The sequence below is a fragment of the Leopardus geoffroyi genome, chromosome D2 (assembly GCF_018350155.1).
Source record: "Leopardus geoffroyi isolate Oge1 chromosome D2, O.geoffroyi_Oge1_pat1.0, whole genome shotgun sequence".
In the NCBI taxonomy this organism is placed as follows: domain Eukaryota; kingdom Metazoa; phylum Chordata; class Mammalia; order Carnivora; family Felidae; genus Leopardus; species Leopardus geoffroyi.
The window spans coordinates 52,097,097-52,115,176 of NC_059334.1; the positions used below are offsets into that span (position 1 = coordinate 52,097,097).

At 40.5% G+C, this 18,080-nt stretch overlaps 1 protein-coding gene across 7 annotated transcripts in view; it reads left to right on the plus strand.

Moving 5' to 3' along the window:
- The window catches only part of PCGF5 (polycomb group ring finger 5), a 125,624-nt gene that overhangs the window by 46,344 nt on the left and 61,200 nt on the right, over positions 1-18,080 (plus strand). For 4 of the 7 annotated variants that reach the window (XM_045438185.1, XM_045438187.1, XM_045438181.1 and 1 more), the window contains exon 2: positions 8,969-9,262. In XM_045438185.1, the coding sequence (XP_045294141.1) occupies positions 9,151-9,262 (112 nt within the window). In that variant the 5' untranslated portion in view covers positions 8,969-9,150. Of the gene's footprint in view, positions 1-6,759; positions 6,936-8,968; positions 9,263-18,080 lie in introns of those variants that run through there. The other 3 variants (XM_045438184.1, XM_045438186.1, XM_045438180.1) reach the window with 1 other exon arrangement.

Genomic DNA, 18,080 nt, shown 5'->3' on the forward strand with positions numbered 1-18,080 from the left:
CTTAAAAACTCCTAAAATGTGTGCTTTTATTATATCCATTTAAGTCATGGGAAAGCTGAGACACAGAATAGTTCTTTGCCCTATGACATATAGCCAGGAAGAGACTGTGCCAAAATTTGAACACTGGCACTCTTGAGTGCAAAGTCAGATTTCACTTATTTGCTTGTTCATTTGTCCATGCATTTATTCAACAAATATTTAAGGAGAGCCTGTTATGTGTTAGACTTGATTCAAGGGCTACAGCAGTCATGATAAAAAGCCTTGCTCTCATGGAGCTTATGCTGTTAACCACTTTGCTGTGAACCATCTTGCATTCTCCTTCATCATCTAGTCTTAAGATGCTTAGATGCTGGTGCTTTTTTCAGCTTCTCATCAAGAAGATATCAGGAAGTTTTGGTAACTGGTAGAAGCTTTTCCAGTCAGCTAGAATAACCCATTTCAACAGACAGAAATTAAGAAACCATTGAAGACAAATGTATTATTTCTTTCTTCTTGAACTATCACAAGTTATCATGGCTTCTGAGACTGTTGTGGGGTTTATCATCCGGAAGGTAAAGAATTAAGAATATCTGTCTTATAGCTAATGTCCCCTTGCTTTAATTTAGGCCAATGTTCTCTTATCTTCCTGCACACCTGAACACAAAGTAATCGGCATCTTAGTCATTAATTCTGAATAGTGAAGACATTGTGAACATACCAATTTGCCTTTTGTTTTCAAGAGTGTTTTTGTTTTTGTTTTTGATCCAAGACAGAATTGTGTGAAGTACAAGAGAGAAGGTTGTTTTTGGTGGTTTGCTTTCCTCCTCTTGCAGTTAGGCTTTCCTTCCTCCTACTGGTTCCCCCACCTCCCAGCCAGCAAAGTGTTACAGTTAATACCCTGCTAAAGTGTTAAGTAATAACTAAAGCCTCCTGTCCTTCCCTGGCCTTTCTCCCTTCCTATGGCCTTTCTCCCTTCTCCTAATCCTGGTGAGCTGGGAACCCATAGCTTAAGAGGTGGCTCATAAGAGCCTAACTGTGACCCCCTCCCCCCGGATATTTTGCATTTTAGTGGAAAACCTTAAATTTCTGCTACCCCTTCATTTGAGGGGAGTGAATAAAGATTTAACACATACCTCTGAGATGTTCAACTAACCCAAATTATTAAACATTTGGGTATTTAGTTTTCTTTGTATGTCACTGAATTGCTTCGTGTGAAATATTTAGGGTTTCCCGTCTTGTTTTTAAGCATTGGGTGGGAGAAATACTGAGTTCAGGGGAAGGAATACTTTGTGGCCATTGCGTGCCTTACTTTATGCTGTGTCCTAGATCCGTTGCTTTGCCTGAAGTGTCTCATTCATCCTACAAACATTCTTTGGATATATCTCAGCATCAGGACCTCTGCTGGGTGGGACAAGATTACTGGGTACCGTTCAGTGCTGGTGGCCCACAAGATTACCACTTATACCTTTCATGTTTATAGTCCTTTATGGTTTATAATTTAAAAAACATTTCTCACTTACCATCTCATTTAATCTTCTATATGCTCATTATAACACAGAAGTATATAAAGAAAATCTTCCCTGTAGACCAGTGATTAAGATGATAATATTAATCCTAGTTTTTATAGGAGGAAAATGAAGCCAAGGGAAGTTAAGTGACTTGCCCTGACCGAAAATCAAGTTCTCTTATTAGGTCTAGTGTCCCTTCCTCCAAACCACAGCTACCTGTAAAATAAGGACTTTTTCAAATCATGTGCCTAGTCTCCTCTGGTATTTGAGTGTTTATATCACTAAATTTTCATATTGCATTTGCCCCATTTGAATTTCAAATCTTTTTTTGGTAGGGCTTTTTTTCTAACTTTTCTATAATCATTCCTAACTTAGAATCATCTACATTCAGATTTGATGGAATATTCTTAGTTTCTGCATGTCAGTCACTTGTCCATTTATAATCCTCAGGGATTTAATCTGACCTCCCAAAATAACAGTTGTGGTTTTGTCATGATGTTTTAAAATATCCATAGCCCTGATGATTGGAGTAAATGCAGCTTTTCCTTATAGTCTGTACCTATTTTAGCTACATCTCTGTTCTTCCAGTATAAATGGAACTTGCTCTAGCCAACTGTTGAAATCGCAGTAAAGAAAATACAGCTAGTTTTTTCTGCCTCTCAAAAGAGGAAAAAAACAAGTTGTGTTGGTCTGTCTCTTTAGCATAGTGTATTTAAGGCACTTTAAAATATTTAGCTAGTTGCACTGTGTTTCACAGACTAATCTTGTCCCTATACCTAATGCTATTTATTTGTACTCACTTTTAGCATATTGACTTAATTTCCCTTTTTTTTTTTTTCTGGCTTTCTCATTTATTTTTCATGTCCATAGCTTTTGGTATTTTGCCTTGCTGTATTTATTACTGGTAGAGTCATAAGCATGTAGGACTAGTTTCTTGACCTCCAATAGCAGTGCCTCTTTCAGCTGGAGTTTTTGTCATTTAACACCTTATTAATAAATTTGGTGTATTGCTCCCTACTTGTTTCTTGTGGATAAGTCTCTGTTGCCTGTTGTGATTTCATTTAGTAGTCCTAGATGGCAGGGATTATGCCTAACATATCTTTGGAAAGGTCCCTCCAGGAAGAAACCAGAGAAAGAGTACACAGAATAGGTCTTAGAGTGCCTACAAATATTCAGCTTTCAGTCAGTGTTTATTTGAGTGCTTACCATCTGCCATCCATAGTGCTAGTGAAGCACAGTCGAGCAATGGATCCAGAAGGGGGCTCAGCCACGTCAACCAGGTAACCCAAGACAGTGTGATATGAGACTTGAGAGAATCAGCTGAGTTGTCATGTAGGTACACGGTGTATGTATATCATGGAAGTTCTTCAGCACCTTCAGGGTGTCTTGGAAAGTGGCCTTTGAGATTTCCCGATACCTAAAGGATAAACAAGGGCTGACCAGATTTAGCAAGAGTGGGGAGGGGTGAGGGAACTGGGACAGGATGCTCATTTGAAAGAAAGGAGACCCACCTCTGTAGTTCGAAGGTAAAAATGTTCATTAGGGCTACAGCCTAGACTTCAAGGGAGAGGCTGTAGAAGGAATGGGAATCTGGGATGGGTTTATTAAGTGTTTGGGTCGTTAGCCTAAGAACAGAGTTGTGTTTTTTCTTTGTTTTTTTTTTTTTAACTGGGGAGCAACACGATCCAATTTGTAGTTAGAGAGTCCTCTGGTTATGCTGTGGAGAAGGGTTTGACAGACAAGAGCCATAGCTTTCTAAGAGTTCGTTGAAGTGATGGAAGGTAGACATGGTAGTAATCTCAACCAGGGTAAGTGGAAGGATTCAAAGGCATTTAGTAGAGAGAGTCCTTGACAATTATTGATCATAAGGGAGGGCTGCATTAACAGGAAAAGAGAAGTGGTTGAGGGGGATTGGAAGTCCTTCAGTTCTGTTCCCCTCTCATTCCACTGTCACTGATTTTAGGTAATCATAGATTTTGAGCTGTAATATCCATGGTTATAAAATAAATACATTTTATTTTATATGTCCCATTTATTTTATTTTATTTTATTTTTATTTATTATTTTTATTTATTATTTATTTTATTTTAAATGTCCCAAGGGGACATTCAATTTGAATATTTCCTAAAATCTCTGTAGGAAGACTTTTAGATTGCAGAGGATAGTTTTATGTTAGAGATATTCTGTATAAAACGATTAAATAGCATACTTAGGTAGATAAAATAATTTACAATAATGAAAAAGCCATCTTATTTAATATCCCAGGGGAAATGTAAATAAAGTTCTAACCCGATTTTTAAACATTATGCTATTAAACGTCAGTTCATTGATAATATATTTATTAGCCAAGGACAGAATGTGAACTTTTCAGTATAGAATTACTTATCCATTACTGGGCCTTGACTGAAATAAAAATCTAGACATAAAATATAAAGTAATGAAAACATTTGTCAGATATACAGGTACCTCCAAATAGTTCCAAGAGTTATCAGGAGCCATTTGTGGTTCCCTGGAAGAGTCTGGATCAATGATGAAATGAAGCAAGTTATTGCTTTGGGATGATGCTTCTTTGATAGGAGATCACCAGTGGCAGTTCCTCCTGCATGCCATATCGGCAGTAATTCCCCTCTCTCCCTTCATCCATTCTTCTCTCCCTTTGTTCCTTATTTTCTTGTAAGCTCATTTGTTTCTTACCAAACCTCCCCTAAAATCCTGGACTTAGGAAATTCCCTTTGAGAGATGTAAATGATATGGAACCAGTACCTTTGTTTGGGTGTTGGCTTTACCAAAAGCAGGTCTGTGATTACGAACTTGCCACTTCCCAGGATCTTGGTTTCTATGTTTGTAAAATGAGAAAGCTGAAGTACATTAATGATAAGGGGACTCTCAGCGATGATTCTTTTATCTGCCTTTCCCCCCCCCCCCAGTCCTGTATATCCAATTGCTTCCAGGCCTTTGTTTATTCGAGGGTCTCACTGGTACTTGAGATTTGTTATCAGAGCACCTGCTCACATGGAGGCTTCTGTGGTTTGTTCCAACCCCATGTCAGAACCAAAGAACTAAGAGGTAAGTTACTGGCAAGTATTCCCAGGGAAGAAAAGGAAACAGCCACCAAAAGTCCTATGTTTAGATGCTCAGAACCTACACGTAGGTCAGGAAACTTGTCTCTTTGTAACATTCTCTCTTACCATTTTTGATACTAATTTTTTTTAACCAGACAAATGTTTGAGGTTTTTTTCTTATTTTTTTATATGTGCATTTTTTTTTCTTGGACTGGGAAAGGTGGGTGGTTGCTGAAGAAGGGAAAGGAGGCACCACCGAGCATTTTACTACATCTTGTGCTACCTCTGGGTACACAAGGCACAGATTTCCTTACCAAGGTTGTAATTCTTTGTTACCCCCAAGCCCACCATTTGTAGTTCTGATTGTGGCAATGCCACCTCTACATCTGTGTTCAAATACTGCTCTAGCATGTTCATCATCCCTCTTCCATTGCTAATAGAAGCCTTCCTAATATCCATCCTCAAGCTCATTTCCTCAGGGAATGCTGATTAACCCCACTTACTATTGACCACCAATCACATTTAAGCCCCCCTGGACCTTCAGTAAGTGGTGTGTGTGTGTGTGTGTGTGTGTGTGTGTACACACACACACACACACATATATACACATATATGTGTATATACACACACACATATACGCATATATGTATACATATACGTATGCATACATATACATACATATACAAGTGCATGTACATATATGTATACATATACATATATGTGTGTGTGTGTGTATACATTTTCCATTACATGTTTTACATGCACTTGAAATAGGGCGATTTTTCACGTATTCATCTGTTTTGTCTCTAAGATGAAAGATTTTAAAGTAATCCTTCCGCTCTAAAGTCATTTGACCAATGTACCCATTGTGATTGCTGTGACTTATTGAAGTTGATCCTAGCATGGAAATTGGCATATATATTTTAGGTTCTTATAAGGATGATAAAAATGTCATTGAAAGCTGTTTGAGAAAATGTATTGCTCCTGCTGTAATATTAACAGTGGTATTTTTTAAATGTTATGTCCACTCTACGTAAGTTTTATGATAAATTGGATATTTTTAAAAGCTGTCTTTGTCTACTTGTTTGGTGTATTCACATTTGAAATAGATCTTTGAACACCTGTATGGTTGCTGGACCGGTGGTTGTTGGGTTTGTTGGCCACTAGAACCATTTCCACAGTCTGTCCCTCTGGTGATAAGGAAGGTTACTCCTGTCAACAGGAGATCAAATAACTTTGCATTAATCGCCCCCCCAACTGTCAGTTCCCTAGCCCCCACTGCTCTCACTTCTGCAGAAGCAAAGATGATGTAATTGCAACACCTTTCCCTCTTATGCACAAATTGAAGCCACCTTTTGCTGATTACCTTTGGGATGTTTGCTTTGACTTTTGTTTTACTGGTGGAGACCACACGGATTTGCCTGCCACCGTAGGATTACTGGGTTGCAGTCTTCTAAGAAGCAAAGAACCAGGTCTAATTTAATGTTTAGCAAAAGAGTGGTTGTAGAAGAAATTTGTTAAATTTTTGGAATGCAGTAGAATAGGATTGAATGACTTTAAGGAATCCTTTAATGCATGGTTTTGAATACATTTTTGCCGTAAGTGGTCTCTTGCAGGTCTCAAAGCCACTACGAAGAGAACTGGGGTTTTTGTTTGTTTTGAACCTTGAAATAGTAGTAACTCTTTACCTTTCTGCTAATACCCCCACCCCCACCGCGCTCCTTGCTCAGTTGTCCACGATCCCCACCCCGCAGTAGTAAGTTCGTTAGTGATTTTTACATAAGGTGTAAATCATGGAATGTCTTCGTCCCCGCTGCTGCGCAGGTGGGACTGGCTTGGGGAAGACGCAGTTGAGTAGACAGTTTCACAGGGTGACTCATTATCAGCACTGACCGTTGCTTTTAAACGCACCAGGGGAAATGTACCAGACATTGTTATGATGAAAACAACCGGGAGGGGTGGCGAGAAGAAGAACCGAGATGAAATTTGGCCAAGGCTGCGAGTCGCGCTGAAGCCAAGGAGGCCAGGGCGGGCGGCAGGCCGCAGCACCTGCGAGGAGCGCGGGCAGGCGGGCGTGGCCTGCGGGCGTGGCGCCGGGGGCGTGGCCGGGGGCGTGGCCGGCCGGCGGCGCCGGCGGTTGGAAGGGGGTGGAGTTGCCCTTGGAGGCGGCACCGGCTCTGGGCCCCGAGGCCCGCCGCGCCCTATCGGGCCCGAGCCGAGTGGCCCCGCGGAGCCGGCGCGCTCCCGCCTGCAGGGGGAGGGCGGACGGGGCGCGGGGACCGGCCAGGCCGCGGCGGGCGCTGTTTCTCTTTCACTTTCCTTCCCTCTGAGGCCGGCGCGCTGGCGGGCGAGGAGCGGCGGCGGCGGCGGCGGCGGCGGCCGCGGGGTAGGTACCGGGCGGGCTTGAGAGCGGCGGAGGGGCCCCGGCCGCCCCCGCGCTCCCTGCCCAAGTTTGCGCCCGGGGCGGGAGCGGCACCTCCAGGCACCTGCCGCGGCCGGCCTCGCCTGGAGCCGGGAGTCTCTCGCAGCCGGGGGCGGGGTGTCCGGCCAGGGTCTGGGGGCTTCGGGGCCGCGTCCTGGCCTCGGGCGCGGAGAGGGCGGCGAGCTGCCGGCGCTCGGCCCCGGAGAGGCGGCGCGTCTTCCCCGGCGCAGCCCCGGCCCGGCCCGAGCGGCGCGTCCTCCGGGCCCGGGCCCGCGCACCTGCCAGGCGGGCGGGGCGGACTTGTGCTTGGACCGCCCCGGGCCGTGCTGCCGGGTCCCGCCGGGGGACGCGGAAAAGTTCCCTTCCTCCCCGTCACTGCAAATACTTGCTTCCTTTAACCGTCGTGGTGACAGGACTCTGTGGCTCGGGTGGTATGAGATCGGGACCGTGCATTTCCTCTTTCAGAAGACTTTCTCTTAACTTTGGAGCTTCCTGGCAAACCTGTGGACAAGGCAAGGCCCTTAGTCCCAATGTGTACAGGAGAAGCCGAAACCCAGGCACGGATATTAAATGCCTTGCAGAAGGTCATAAAGGGCCGCAGACCAGACCCCCCCCCCCCACCCGCCCCGGCCGGCTGTTATTTATGCTCCCTTTGTGTTACACCCTCGACACAGCTCTCCTGAGCGGTTAGGATGACACCCCCAGAACCTGGACCGTGCACATTCTTAATGGCGATGTGTCAATGGAGTGATGCCTTTTACCTCTCCCATTGCTTTATACTCACCTGTGAGTTAACCGCTAAGATAGGAGAAAAGTTCCTGTTCATAGGAAATCAGTACCTTCCTTCATGCTGTTTTCTCCTAGAACACATTTGTTTGTAAGAAACCTTTAAAACTTTTTTTCCAGCAACTCCACGGACCAGCCAACTGTGCTAAACATTTCTGGAAAAAAAGTTAATGACGTTCAGTTCTTATTGTGTGCTAGCTTTATGTATATGGTCTTATTTAATCCTTACCACTCTAGGGCGCACGCACTCTTTTCATTAATAGTTTGAAAACTGAGATTTAGAGAGGATAAATAACATTGCCCAAGTTATACATTTACTAAATGTGACCAGTTTCTATCAAAGAATTTGCAGTCTAATAGAGGAGATAAAGAATGAATGGAACTATAAATTAAAAGAAAGATGTAATACGAGAGTAGTAAGGGTTAAACCCGAGAAGAGAGTACACTGAGCATAACTTTGGAGAAGGGTTTCCAAGGATACAGGTAGTATTTAGAGGAGAGGAAGGGCTTGTTGGACAGTGGGTATATAGAGCCTGCAAAATGGACTATGAGAGATCCTTTCACTTTGCCTGAAGAAAAGTGTTGAAGGGTATGCTAAGGTCAGCCTGTGGTGAAGGTCTTGTATGAAAAGCTAAAGAATGTAAATGTCTGTCTGTAAAGAGGGAACACTGACAATCTTTGAAAAGAGGACCTGAATGTGATAGAATAAAATAAATCTGGTAGAATGTAAGATGGACTGCAAGTGGAGAGGTAATATTCAAATAGGGGGGCTATGGATGGAACGGAAAAGGACATCAACTTGATTTCACTGACTGGATGCAGGGTACAAAATGGAAATAGGAAGCATTTTGATAGGATAATGATTTCAATTTTGAATCTTGTAACTTGTATTGGTAAGGACTCCTAATAGAGAAGTCAAGCAGGTAGTTAAACTGCATTACTGAAGAGGTAAAGATATCAAAACTGGAGTTAACCGCTTTGGGTGTCACTTGTAGAATTGAGAGTTAAGGCTCCAGGATTGGATGAATTTGTCATTTTCCTGAATGACACCAAAGCAGGTTTACAAATTAATGTGACAGTGAATGAAGTGTTCTGTTCACCCATACACCCAATTTGGAGCATATAACACTTGCTGCTAATATGTTATTAATACCGTATGAGGAATTTGACACTCTTTTTCTCTTATCTTTTTAAAATTACTGTGGAAACAGATATGGGAAAGCAGAACCACCAAAAGGAGTGATGACCAGCGATCTCATGATAAATCTGGATGTTAGTTCTCATGCCTCAGGACATCCAGTTGGGAACTCCACGCCGGCTCCTGGGATCAGACTTCGTCCGCTTACTACCCCTCTTTGCCTGAACTACTAAAGCCAGTCCTAGCTAACCACGAATGGCTACCCAAAGGAAACACTTGGTGAAAGATTTCAATCCTTATATCACCTGCTACATCTGTAAAGGGTACCTGATCAAGCCAACTACAGTGACAGAATGCCTCCATACCTGTGAGTATTCTTTTTTGTCATTTATGCCTCAGAAGTTATGGGCTACACTTGTTCTTTTAAAACCACCACATTTTGTTTTTATCTAGATTTTAGCTTTCAAAACAATAAGTATTCCAAGAATTAACTTTGAATCTATTTTCAGGATTGAATTTGTCATTAAGATACCAGGGGCATAAAATTTTTCTTGTATTATTATGTAATACTTGACTTTTGTTTAATTTTCATGTTCTAAAAACCATAAACATATTATTGGATATAGTTTTTTGAAAAGCGAACCATTTTAGCTTTTTGACTTAAAAAAAATTATATTGCAGGAATTAATCTCACAGGTTTTCTTTGGGTATGCTTTCTTTAATTCATTGGCTTTTTAAGACTTTATTGTATGGTTGACTTACAAAAAGCTGTACATATTCAGTGTATGCAACTTGATGAGTTTAGAGATAAGTATATACCCATGAAATCATTACCATAGGTCATAAACCTATCTATTTCCTCTAAAAGTTTTCTCCCATGCTCTTGTTATTATTTTTTTGTGATATGACCACTGAATATAAAATCTATGCTCAGCAAATTTTAAGCATACAACACAGTAATATTAACTATAGGCTGTATGCCGTGCCGATCTCTAGGACTTCTTCGTCTTGTTGAACTGAAATTTTCTACCCTTTGACCAAAAAACCAGCAGCCTATGTGTCACTTGGGAATTTATGAGAAATGCACATTAACAAGCCCCATTCCAGAATTACTGAATCAAAAGGTCTGGGAGTGGGCCCAGCAATCTGTGTTCAATAAGCCCTCTAGGTGATTTGGAAGTATGATCAAGTTTGAAAACCTCTGTTCTAATATGGTCATGTCTATGGAACTCCTGTCAAGTTTCTTTCTCACCTGGCCTATCAGTAGAAGTTTCATTGTTCTAGCCACTTATGCCAGGATTCCACATACTTTTTGTGTTTCTGCCCGTATGAAATTGTTTTCCTGTTTCAGTGAAAGTAATTCTAGTAAGTTCTAGTTTAATGCCTATTATGTGCACCAAGTAGATACTTTATTTTATATTATATATATATATATATATATATATATATATATATATATATATTTATATATATTTTATATACTTGATTTCATTTTAGCTTTACTTGAAACAGTCTGGAGTGGATATTGGGAAAGAGAGAGTATAGAGATTATCTTCATTTTGTGGGTGTGGAAACCTTGAGTTAAGTAACTTGCCCAGTGTCACAGCTAATGAGTGGTGAACCTTATTCAACTCCAAAGCGTATGCTCTAAGATCCTCCCTTTCACCTGTTCTTCTGCTACTGAACTGACATAATACTACACCAGGAGTTTTAGATAGGTACAAAATAGAGAATCACCTGGAAATGGTTAAAATGGCAAATTTTATGTAATATATAGTGTACCACAATAAAAGCAAAATAGAATCATTCTAAGAAGCTGTTTAAAATACATACGCTCAGGGGCGCCTGGGTGGCTCAGTCGGTTAGGCATCCGACTTCAGCCCACGTCATGATCTCGCGGTGAGTTCGAGCCCCACGTCGGGCTCTGCGCTGACAGCTCGGAGCCTGGAGCCTGCTTCTGATTCTGTGTCTCCCTCTCTTTCTGCCCCTCCCCTACTCATGCTCTGTCTTTCTCTGTCTCAGAAATAAATAAACATTAAAAAAAATTAAAAATAAAATAAAATAAAATACATACGCTCAGATTTCCACCTGGACTGATTTGGCGAATCAGTTGTGGTGAGGTCTGTGTATGTGTATTTTGGAAAACCTCTCCAAGTGATGGAGATATGTATTACCTTTGGGTATTACTGGCCAATGCTATTCAATTAGCAATTAACTATGAACTGTCTTGAAATACTAATTTGCTGTTGCCCTGTATCATTACTTAACTTGAATAATTACCAGTTAAATGTCATCGAACAAATATTTATTGAAAACCTACTGTGTGCCAGGCACTGTCCATTCTGGACACAGAGGATACCGCAGTGAACAGGATAGTCAAACATCTGGGCTCTCAAGAAGCTTAGATTCTAGTAGCTGAAACTAATAATAAATATGTGCCATGTAAGATAATGATAAATGTTATGAAGAGAAATAAAGAAGGGTTGTGGATGGGAGAGATGGGGTTATTTTATATACAATGTCAGGGTTGGCCTCTTTGATACGATGACATTTGAACACGAACCTGAAGGAATTGAGCTCTGTGTATATATGGGAAGAGCATTCTAGATGGAGGGAAAAGCAAGTATAAGGCCTTGAGGTGGGAATGCCCTTGGCAGGTTTATAGAACAGCAATCAGAAGGCTATCACTGCATGTCAGCTGAAAGATTATAGGGCCTTCAACCAGGGTAATGAGGTGTGCAGTGGAGGCGGAGAAGAGTGGATTGTGGATGTATTTTGGAGGAAGAGCCAATAGGATGTGAATACTCTAGGGCAAGGACTCAATCTTCTACTTACATGTTTCCCACTACACCAAGCATGGTACCCGGACGTGGTCCACGGTCTGTTTTGTTTTACTTCTTCTAACATTTGTGCATTATTTTCATATTTGGATTTCTCCAGCAAAAACTGCCAAATCTGGGAGATAAGAAGAAAGCACAAATTCTCCAATTTCTGCCTTTCTAATGCAGATTTTATATCTGTTTTTCTGAAAGAAAATTTTCTCTGGGACATAATAAAATCCCAATTTTAAATTGAGATGGAAAACAAAAGATTCCAGAAGTATAAACAGTCATGTTATAAGCAAGGGCTATGTTTATGTTTGCAACAGCAGTTTAAAGTCTAAAGGGGTAAGTGACAGTTTAACTGCACAAGTCATTCTGGCCTGAAAAACTCCTTGGCCATCATCAAGCCCCTTTGCTGAAAGAGAATGTATGTGGCAGAAGTGGGATTAAAAGACAGTGGTAAATAAATCATAAATGTGGCCTTTATCATCAGCAGAGAATACCAAATAGTAGAGTAAATGATGGAGTCAGATACTCAACCCAGTGTTTCTGGAGAGCTGAGGATCCTATAGTACTCATCTTTATTCACTTTCTGGTCCTTGGATTTCTGGGTACTATTTTGCTTGTATTTATATTGGAGCTTGTAGGCAAAAACTATCCCATTTGCAGAGTATCTTATTTGTAACGATAAGATAAACAATACTGCAACTCAGTGCTTCTCAGTCATTGGTTGGGTCTTTGATCTTACCCAGTTTTCTTTTTTTTTTTAATTTTTTTTAAATATTTATTCATTTTTGAGACAGAGAAAGACAGAGCATGAACAGGGGGAGGGTCAGAGAGAGGGAGACACAGAATCCGAAGCAGGCTCCAGGCTCCGAGCTGTCAGCACAGAGCCCGACGCGGGGCTCAAACCCACGAACCGTGATATCATGACCTGAGCCGAAGTCGGACGCTCAACTGGCTGAGCCACCCAGACGCCCTTACCCAGTTTTCTAATGTATAATATGGGTCAGATATAATGATGCTGTGATTTGAGATAGTATAAAATATAAAAGTAAGATGGCCAAATGGGACAGGAGGAAAGTGAGAAATGTTAAGTGACGCCGCAGTACATCATCATATTTTTTATCTTGACTGATAGAATATAGAAAGAATATCTTATTAAAATAACTCTGTACAAAGACTATGATTTTGTGATTCTTTAAGTAAAGAATGGGTAAAAAAATAGTTCTTACTATGAAAATTCATGATATAAGATTCTGGTCTTACTTGAATTTTGAAAATTAAAATATATAAATGGAGCTTTACCGTTGATGAGTAAAACCAGACATGGAATCTGCCCTTCTGGACTTTCTGGTCAAATGAGGAAGGACAGAGTAATCAAGTTAAGAAATATATGAAATTTGGATGCTGATAAGTGCAGTGAAACTAATGAAACGGAATGATATAATAGCAGGTATGTGTCGGGATATTGCAGCAGAATGGCATGCAAGATAAGAAACTAGAGTGTTTTTTGAAATTCCTAAAGCCATAGGCCCTGGCCTTCTCAGGCAGAGATGTGAGTAAGCTTGGGCCTGGCTGCGGTAGAAATGCATGCAGCAGGGTGGGAGGTGGGGAATCATGCATGATGCTCCCCGCTGTCACATGGATACATGAAGTTACTTTTTTCCTTTGGGATACTGTGCAAATGCATTTCACCTCTTTGTCTCTCCTCCTCAGACCAGATAGGTTGATGCTCTCCCATTCTCCCAGTAAGTTCTGGAGCTAACACTGCCCGGCTTCCCTATTGATGTAGAAAGAAGGGCCAACAGAACCAGCATGATAAGTGACTGCAGCAGCCCTCGATGTTAGCACGCCAGCTGTGTGGAAGAAAGAGAAAGGGGCAAGCCAGTTAGAAGGAGGTGGGAGGCAGAGGTGACAGGGCAGGCTGTGTCCCAGGCTCTGGGCAAGGAATTGCCAAAACAAACAGACAGACAAAGCTTACAAAAGCCCCCATTTTTAAGTAGGTTTGTACCTCACCTACTAACACCACTTCTCTAAAGCAGGCCAAGGACACTTGATAAAAAGATAAATTTTTTAAATTAGGTGGAAATTAACACACAAATGAGTTTTATCTTTGGTCACTTCATGCTAGATGAGCTAAATCCACATTAACCATGGTTGCAGATCTATGAGATCATTTTAATAACCCAAAACTTAAGGAAGTAAACGTCCCTCCAAATAATTATTGAATTATTTAAAATATTTAGTTGTCAGTCACTTTGCTAGCCACTGGAGTAGAGTGGTAAAAAAAAAAAAAAAAGATTGATTTAGAACTTAAACTCTATCAAGCAAACTTCTCATAAGCCAAGAAAAAAATTCTACGTGTGTATTTGGATCTTTTTCTTTTCCATGTGAGCTCACCTACTCTGGGACTTCAGCTGCATGTGCTGATGTCTCCCAATCTTTATTTCTGGCATAAACCTTTCTTCTGAGCTTCAAAATCCTCCTGGTGTCCACCTGGATGTCCTGAAGCCATCTGGAGCTCAGCATGTCTAAAAATGAGTGAATGGGATACTGATCTTCAGTTATTCCAGCAGGAAATAAGCTCCACACTCGACTCTGTTTACCCTCCCTAACAGAATGGGGACCAAGTCCTGTCTGGTCTCTCTCTTTAATCCCTCTCAAATCTGTCCCTTCACTGCCACCCCCCTGTGACTGTTCAGGCCCTCATTACTTCGGCCCAAAGTCTCTGCAACCCACTTCTACCCTGTGTCAAAGCATGATCATTTAAACAGTTTACTGTCTTCACTGCTCACTCATCAGCTGACCCAGAATTTCTTAGAGATAGCCAGGTGCCTCGGGATAAATTGAAACTACTTAGCCATGCCCACATCTTCCTCCCTCACTGCCTACTGCACATACATGCACATACTTGGTTCAGCAGTGTGCTCTGCTTTAGAATGCACTTCACCCATATGCCCAGTGAGCAGATGCACATCCTTTAAAACTCATCTCCTCCAAGATATGCCACCGACTTGCTACCATAGGTAGCTTTGGGTTACGTGTACCTTAGTGCCTGGTACTTAGGTGCTTGATAAAGGATTAAATGAATAAATAAATGGCCAATTTGTTGATTATTTTATTGTGTTTTTTCTTTCAGAGATTCATACGCAGTAATAGGTAGCTTGAAAGGCATGTAGGCAATGTCAATTAGGAATTACATATTTTGAAAAACGGTCTTCTACAATCTAGGGGGAAGCCTCGTGGGTCTTAGGGAGAGAGAGACACTGGATTGGGGACCAGAGATTGGCAGTTCTAGATTAAAGGATGCTCTGTCTCTTGCACCAGGATCCTCAGAAACTTTTTGAGGTTGCTTAGGGTGTATTTGCTTGTGGCTGTATAGGTTGTTGACTTAAAATTAAAGACTTTTCACTTCAACTAAGAACAAAGGAGCTTTGTTCCGGCAGCTAAAATGTGGAGAATACCGTGCATTGGTTCTTAACTCTCTTGTGGTTAGCGGCCCCTGTAAGAGTGATGATTCTTTCCCCAGGAGAAAAAGAGGGTTATAGACATAGAAATCTGTGGTACAGGAAAGGAAAGCTTTCTTCTTTGTGCCCTTTCAGAGATTGTGGCAGTAATCCCTGCACAGAGGACAAATTCTTTGGAAAAGTGTTGTTGTACTTAGTTTTTAACTTATGCAAAGAAGAAGGGTTAATTGATAATTAAGTATAGTTGATGTGACAGTTAAGGGACTTGGTGATTTTATGTGGTAATAAGTAAAAATGAAGGAACAACACAATCAGAAGGTGGTAAAATTTAAGTATAACCAACCATTTATTGTTTTTGAACAAGTATCATAAATATATAAGTACTTTAAGGTACAGAGATTTCTTGATATGTTCATACTCGATGTTTAAAAATCTTAGGCTACATCCACTTGCTATATCCAAAGCGCAGTCTCCATCTGCCAGCAACAACATCACCTGGGAACTTGTTAAAAGTGCAAATTCTTGGGCCTTACCGTAGACCTGCTGAATCAAAATCTCTGGGGACAAGGCCAGAAATCTGTGTAATAACAAGCTTTCAGGTGATTCTGTGATGTGCTAGTTTGAAAAGCACAGCTCATGACCAGACTTTTATAATACTAGCATACTTCAACTAGGCAGTCTGTAATCATACTGCAATTAAATCACACCATAATTAAAATAAATGCTAGTAAAAGATTAAGCTAATGGCTATTATTTATTGAGTGTTTGTTGTATTTGGGGTCATGAGCTTTACATTTATTATCTTATTCAGTCTTCCCGAGAACCCCTCAAGTTAGGTGGTATTATTTAATCATTCAACAGATGTTTATTAGCACCTACGTTGTGCCAATCATTATTCTAGCCAGTGGAAACACAGCAATAAACAAGACAGACCTAGTCTGCACCCTCCTGGAACTTCTGTTCTAATTGGAGAGACAGACAATAAGCAAGTAAACAGCATAATTTCAGATGCTATGTATAACAACAGCTATGAGAAACAATAAAACAGAGAAAGGTCTTTCTTGGGACTTACCATTTGAACAGAGACCAAAATAATAGAAAAGAGCAAGCTGTGAGAACGGTTGAGGGGAGAGTATTTCAGATTTTATCACAGTGTTTTTCACAGAAATAGGACTCAGAAAGGTTAAGTAACGAAGCTGATAAATGCTGGAGCTGGGTTTGGAATCCTGGACATCTGACTCTGGCATATCTTCATAATAAATTATGATATTTTCATAATTTTATTTTTTCTTCTTTCTGCTTGGCTTTGTTTCTGAAGCTTCTTTAAGCAAAGAGATGAATTTAAATATACGTATATACAGAGAGAGAGCGCGCACACGCGTGCATGTGAGCTCACACACACGGCTCTCCCAACTATGTTTGCATGACAGTATACCTGTCATTATGTACCCAATCATGATCTGAATTTATTAACTTATTAATATTAAATAGCCATTATATTGAAGGAAAGATATAAATTGAACTTTCCAATAAGGTATTCTTTATAAATTTCAATTTTTTGAGGCAAGACTTTTTCTTAGAATAAAAATCAAAGACCTAATTAGGAATTATATTTAAAGTCTCAACAGGTTGCATGTACAGTGTTTCAGGATTGTACTAGAAATGAGGTGAGGTCAATGGTATACTGATGTTACATGTTTCAAACAATATTTTGGCAGAAACTAGACATTCATTTATGAAAGTGATTATAGTGTTCATTTTGATGATTCTTTTTAAATAAGAAAATAATTACAGGTCTTAATCTAGGTGTTACTAGCAATAATGCTAAAGAAAAATCATTAAATTTATGGTTCTTTTAGCTTTTGAAACTGTGCATGAGATAATAAAGAATGTTTAAACAGTTGAGCAGAGCATCATAGTGGACACTAAAAGACAAAACTAGGGGTAACAAATTTAAAAATGAAATTGTCTTATATTGCCTTCTGAAAATAAATTATATCTAGGTCATAATCGTTTGTGATCAGTGACAGATTGAAAAAAAAAAATATGTACCCTAAAATAAGTAAGTATTCAGAGTTAGAAATCATGGTTAGTGTACTGGTATGTTTAAGAGTCGAACACAATGGTTGAATGTAACCATTATGAGTAAGTACAGTCCAAACATGTAGACAAGGCAGAAGACAATTTCTATTTGGATACTTTGAAGACTTTTCATAACTACTAATTTTTTATAACATACTGGTTTTTTTTTAAGTTTCTTCATTAGAGAGAGAGAGAGAGAATGAGTGGGAGAGGGGCAAAGAGAGAGGGAGACACAGAATCCAAAGCAGGCTCCAGGCTCTGAGCTTGGCTCGAGTCCACGAACTGTGAGATCATGACCTGAGCCGAAGTCAGATGCTTAACCGACTGAGCCACCCAGGCGCCCCGATTGGTTTTTACCAGGCTACTATATTGTATCAAAAAATTTAAAACCGATAGACAAAGCTTTGTTCTCTCAGAATGTTCAACTGCTGACATTTCTTTATTCAGTTAACAGAAAATGATCATTGTATTTTAGAAAACTAAAATAGATTTTAATTTCTGTTGAATGAACTCTTTTTAATTGTCAAAAAAAAATCACTAGTAAACTCAGAATCTCTTCCCTTGCTCTAGTTAAGTATGTAGGCTGATTTCTGACTTGACTACAATAGGACACCATAGGCCCTAAAATCCTGGCTCCCTTTATTATTCCTAACCCTTGTGTCCTCCTTTATTTCACAAATATTTACCGAGCTCCTCCTCCTCCAGGTACTGTTTGGGCACCTGGGACACATCAGGCAGCGTAGTAGGCAATAGGTAAGTCATAGTGTATAGTGGTAGGAGGTGGTAAGTGCTCTAGAAAAAAGGGAAGTCA